The 6,123-nt window shown below is 32.9% G+C and overlaps 1 protein-coding gene across 5 annotated transcripts in view; it reads left to right on the plus strand.

Moving 5' to 3' along the window:
- The window catches only part of NDFIP2 (Nedd4 family interacting protein 2), a 75,759-nt gene extending 70,573 nt beyond the window's left edge, over nucleotides 1-5,186 (plus strand). For all 5 annotated transcript variants that reach the window (XM_069601864.1, XM_069601866.1, XM_069601867.1 and 2 more), the window contains 2 exons: nucleotides 1,577-1,682; nucleotides 3,739-5,186. In XM_069601864.1, coding sequence (XP_069457965.1) covers nucleotides 1,577-1,680 — 104 coding nt within the window. In that variant the 3' untranslated portion in view covers nucleotides 1,681-1,682; nucleotides 3,739-5,186. The remainder of the gene's footprint in view (nucleotides 1-1,576; nucleotides 1,683-3,738) is intronic.
- The last annotated feature ends 937 nt before the right edge of the window (nucleotides 5,187-6,123 follow it).

Below are 6,123 nucleotides of genomic sequence, written 5' to 3' on the forward strand. Positions count from 1 at the left end.
ACCGTGGAACACAGTAGAATGCAGGCACAGCCCCAGTTCCTCATCAGAGCCATAATCTAGCATTTAGGGGAATGTGAAAGCTTAATCCGTGATGGGAATGTTGCTGTCATGTACCCAGAAGAATGTTGCACACACCCCGGAACGCTGAGAAACCATAGCTGCTGCTTGATTGGTTTCTAGGTGGGAATTGGCTAATTTTGGAAAATGCCTGAGCAGAGCAAAATAGGTCTTAGCAACAGCAGCTTCATAGACTAAAGAAGGGATTTCACAAATAATTTTGGTTTACATTTTTCAGTAATCCTTTTATGGTTGGATCACAATGTCGTTATCTTTGAACAGTGTCTGGAAGGGCATAAGGGCGGAATTCAGAGTGGGAGTCACACATGGAAAAGAGGATATGGGAAGCAGATGGGATCAGATTTAGGTGAAATTTATACCGCTTGTTTTAAGTCATTATTTGTGCCTCTCTTCTGTCTTCTGTCTCTAATTTATTGTAACCATGATTCTTATTTTAGGGCTTCGATTATTGTCTTAGAATTGGGTTACAGATTTCATTTGAGACTTTGAATTTAAATTGACAGGCTCGTCCTCCTGGTGAGGAAAGTTCCCTGCATACATATCATCTGCTTCTTGTCCCAACTCCACCTCACCCCCTTATTACCTGGTTAAAAATTTACCAGAGTTAATAAATATTTCCCTTAGAATTGTATGCTTAAGTATATCAAAGACTTCACTAATAATGGTAATGCTTTTTGACACTTAGCTAATATTTTTCATCTGAAACTTTGATACATTTCACAGGCTTTGTTTTATTGATTACTAAAGATACTTGTGATGTAAATGGTTATTATTTAAATACTGTTTTACAGAGGAGAACACTGAAATAGAAGATGTATCTCAGATCATTCAAAAACTCACTAGAGTGGCTACTTCCAAAGTCTCCTGTCTTGATTTTTCTCAAATTTTTAATTATAAATTAATCTACTGTTATTACTTGGAAATAAGAACTAATAATTTAATTATTTACATAATTCACATATCTCTAAATATATATTTTGCAGATGACAGGCACCCGGTCTGGCTAGACAGGCTTATTACTGGTTTTACCCTACAACTGTTAGCAATTACGTATGCTGCATGTGTTCTCTCTTGAATGCTTTATATCAGTAAATATGTCTTAGTTTGCTTAGTCATTATAGAGATTTAAAAGTTTCATGTACAGTGAGGTATCTGTGAGTTGAATCAGTCTAAACACATTAGGTAGTTGTCCTTGCTAAAAAGATACTTTAATAAGTGTGTGTTTTTGTGTGTAAGTTAGGACTTTCATGGCTACCCTTGCTTTACTTTAGATACTTCTAGGCTTAACAGATTGAAAGAGTTTGGAGGTAGCAGTAAAGTTGTATTACATTTCCTTACAATAGAGCTATCATTATAGTGTAAAATGTGGAATGAATGGAATCCTACACATTAAATTCCTTTGACCAAGAGGACCTTGTTTGTAATTGTCTATTTCAAATTTATCATGTCCCCTTTCTTTTTAAGAGTATAATATATCCATATATTTCAACCTCCTCAGGCCTGCTTCTTTTCTTCAGAGGATTTGTTAATTATCTAAAAGTCAGAAACATGTCTGAAAGTATGGCAGCTGCTCTTAGAACAAGGTATTTCTTCTTATTATAGAGGTAAGAAATATTAATATATTAACTGTTTATTCCCTTTGTATTCAAATTCACCCCGTGCATTTGTTGTTTAGTCACTAAATTGTGTCTGACTCTTTTGAGACCCTATGGACTATAGATCGCCAGGCTCCTCTGTCCATGAGATTTTGCAGATAAAAATACTGGAATGAGTTGTCATTTCCTCCTCCAGGGGATCTTCCCAACCCAGGGATCAAACCCTTGTCTCTTGCATTGGCAAGCAGATTACTTTACCACTGAGCCACCAAGGAAGCCCTTCACCTCATGCATATTAAATGCTTAATGTGTATTCATGTTGTTTACTCAAATTTAGCATTTTTAGTAGATTTTTAATACTGTTAGCAGTATTGAAATTTTAAAAATTACAAACTTTTAAGATAACTTCCATTTAAAAAATTGAATTTCATTACATTTTAGTTTTAAAAAATACATTATGAGTAAACTAAAACTTTAAATCAGACCTTTAAATTTCTGTTTAAAACTTGGCTACAGGTTGTATATGAAGTAACCACCAGCACAGCATCTAAAGGCTTGAAAAACAATAAGACAAAGCACTTACACAGAAAGAATGAGCATTTTGTATCACTGTGAATTTCACAGAGATATCTGCAGGCTAAAACAGACAAACAAAAAACCAAATCCGTGACTGAAAAGCAATGTGCTATGCACTGATCTTTTTTTTTTTTTCTTTTTAATCTTTATGATTTATTGAGGTTTAGCTGATTAACAATGTTGTGATAATTTCAGGTGAACAGCTAAGGGACTCAGCCATGCATATACATGTATCCGTTATCCCGCAATCTCCCCTCCCATCCAGGCTGCTACATAACATTGAGCAGAGTTCCCTGTGTTACACAGTAGGTCCTTGTTGATCATCCATTTTAAATATAGCAGTGTGTGCCTGTCCATCCCAAACTCCTTAACTGTCCCTTCCCCCTGGCAGCCATATAAGAGATGTCATATGCTATTTCTCCTCCTCTGACTTACTCCACTCAGTATGACAGTCTCTGCGTCCATCCATGTTGCTGCAAATGGCTTCATTTCCTTCTTTTTAGTGGCTGAGCAATACTCCATTGTGTATATGTACCACTTCTTCACCCATTCCTCTTTGAGTGGACATTTAGGTTGCTTCCATGTTTTGGCTACTGTAAGCAGTGCCATGCACTGATCTTAACAAACTGGATCAAGGAGTAAAGGTTGTGCGAAGAAAATGGGAGCACTGTTACTGTTCTCTTAACATGTACCAGTTTATATCAACAATGGAGGCTACAACTTGAATAAATGGGAGAATAAAGAAACGAGCAGAGATTGTCTTACTAGTTATCAAGTAAGTTTCTGGAGGCTGTGTGTATAGTACAGGCATTTATTTATTGTGCGGCTAGTAGATCGTCAGTGAAGAGACCTCATACTTCACTGCAGTACTTTAAAAGCAAGTACTATACACTTCATTGTTTTGAACTTTTCAAGTATTTGAACTGCGTTAGCCAAAGGTCTACTGAAACACTTAACTTCCTGATGGGTCTCCAAGTACAAGATGTTTCAAGGTTGCTATGACTAAGTATACGTAAATTATATGGTTTGTGATTTGGTTGCTTAAATTTTATGCTTATGTGACTGTTACCTAAGCTAACATAATTTACTTAATTCTGCTGAAGATGATTGCAGTTGCATTTCTGGATTGTATTTAAGTATTATTTTAAATGTTCCATTAAGGTTTCTTCCTTCCCCTTGAAGATGTCACATTTTCTCTTTAACTTGTCTACAGTGACCTGAAGAGTTTGTAATTTTATTAATTTAAATGATATTCTGTGATTATCTTGTTTTCCTTTTCAGGAGTGTAAAATATAATGTAAATATTTTTTAGATGCTCACCTTTAGAAGTTTACTTTAGAATATATTTTGATCTGTGCTACTTATGTCATTCTTACCAGAAGGCTATTATATTCTTGATGTCATACTATAAAATGGGTTTTCATTGTACTATCATTTGGATAATTGCAACTTAATACACTTTAAGACTAATTCTTTTCTCTGTCCCTAGACTGCATCGACCAGACATTCCTTTCTTACATCAAGGTGAAATTTCCAGATCATCTGTAAACCTGCAACTTTAATGGGATAGAAGACTATTAAACACAGAAGACAAATTTGTGAAGAAAAGATAAGAGTTTCAGAATTGAATGGCAGAGTGGTTTATGCCTAAAAGCCATTTCTGTTCATTCTTTTAAATATTTATGTTTCATTGGTTTTGCATAGTTGCATATGTGCCCATTTAAAAGAGTTGCATAGACCTGAAAGAAACCATGCAGTTGTCGCAGTCAGTCCAGTCACATTTGATTAATCAGTGTTTGATATAATTGAAAGAGTTGAGTGATACACAGTCTTCCAGCATGTAAATGCCATTGACTTCTGACCTGACATTTAGTATAATAAAAATGAAATTACTCACCATGTCAAATGCTTTAGTTTCTGGCTCTCAGATTTATCTAGTAACTCTACACAGGAAACATTCTTTGTTATATATAAAGTTTTTTTGAAACCTGCAGTGCTGATTATTAGAAAGGATTTGTCAGACTTTTGAACATGATAGTTATATCATTGTTTAGTAAAACTTTCTGTAAATAACCATGCAAACCATGCGTAAATTACTTTCTGCATTGTTTTCTTAGAAATTGTATCTAGGTATCTTTTCCTTAATTTAAGTGGACTTAATATATTTAGAAAATTTGGATGTTAAAGATAGTTTTAGGACAAATTTTTGAAAACGTGGGTATGCCACATTTCCTTTATAAGAAAATCTTTTTTTCTTTTTTTTAAAAGGACATGCCAACTTTGGGGATTCTCAAATGAGAAGCTTGGTTTTTAGCATTGTCCATCTTACAGATTCTTAGAGGAAGAGATTGTATTAGATATTATATTTATTTCATTTAAGACTTTTTGAAAGTTAATTTTCTGAATAAGATATTCTCATTTGCATTTTATCTTTTAAAAAACCAATAAAAATATCTTTCAGTATCGTTGTAATATTTTTTCCCTTTAGATGTTTAGCTTAGCAAATAAAAACTTTTAATATCTTCTTGCTTTCTGATTGTAAGGTTAACTGGTAAAAATCATTTCCTGAATCGAGATACATGAAATATTTGTTTTCAAGTTATGGAAATGTGTCTGTGGAATATGGGGGTGTGACTGTGTTGCGAAAGTGTATGTGAATATGTGTTATTACAACTGGAATCTATTTTGCATTCATAAGCTACTACATTTTGCAAATCATTTTATGGTTCATCTGTCTTCTTTTCAGTTATATCTTTGCTTTTGAATGCCAACATTAAAAATTACCTTTTGAACTTAAAAATCAGTTAATACAACTATATAGAACATTTAAAATTGATTGCTTGTTTATTATTAGACACCAACTACTAAGAGATACATTTAAAACTATTCAGGGTCATTTTCCACTTCTGAAAAAATAAAATTTATTATGCTTTATAACTTTTTTGTATATCTCTGTGTTTTCTCATTTACTTCATTGTCTTTAGTAAACTAAACATGCCATTTTGTTTTTCTGATTGAGCCTCCTATTTTTTGTTTTCATCATTTATTCTCCTCCCCTGCATAACCTTTTTATTATTGATTAAAATATCTTGAATCCTTGATTATTGATTAAGGTACCCTTTAACAATAGCCGGGGATAAAGAAAACAAAATATTTGATTTAGTTGCCTGTATTGAAAATTAATTAAAATTAGAATTTATTTATGAGAAATGTGAGCTCATGTTAGAATTTTTTTATTGTGTATTAATTTCCTATAAACTTGTAGTTTGTAATAGTTTTTAAATGATACAGAGTAAGTTAAAATTACTAGATCATCTATCATACATCAATTTATTAAATTTTTATTTTTGTTTTTGTGATCTTAATGCTTGGTTTATGCATGTAGATGTTGACCTGACATCAGAACTTCACTTTTTGTTTTGATTTTTACCCCCACAAATCTGTAAGATTCAAGTGTGTTGTTACTTAATCCTCTTTAATTGGTAGAGTTCATTTTTAGTCTTAAATCTCATCATCCAATGAGGAGACTCAGAATATTCTTTTAGAAAACAGCACTGTCTCCTGGATTTATCAAATCCTACACACTTCCCTTCATTTCCTGTGAGCTTGGACAGCGTAGCTGCTGCTGTGTTTTAGAGACACTTAACCGCCTTTGTACTCTGCCTTAAATAAATTGAAAATCAAAATCCTTGTTAGGGTACCTGTGAACAATTTTTGAATGAATGTGAATTGAAGGTTGGAAGCTAATACAAAAAAAAAGTATTACATTATTTCTGTTATATTTGAAATAGCTCATTATGACCAGAAAAATCCATCTTTATGTTTTCATGGAAAAAAAAAAAAAAGCCTGAATTTAAAGTAAAAATACATTTTC

Source organism: Ovis canadensis, chromosome 10 (genome assembly GCF_042477335.2).
Source record: "Ovis canadensis isolate MfBH-ARS-UI-01 breed Bighorn chromosome 10, ARS-UI_OviCan_v2, whole genome shotgun sequence".
NCBI classification, from domain to species: Eukaryota; Metazoa; Chordata; class Mammalia; order Artiodactyla; family Bovidae; genus Ovis; species Ovis canadensis.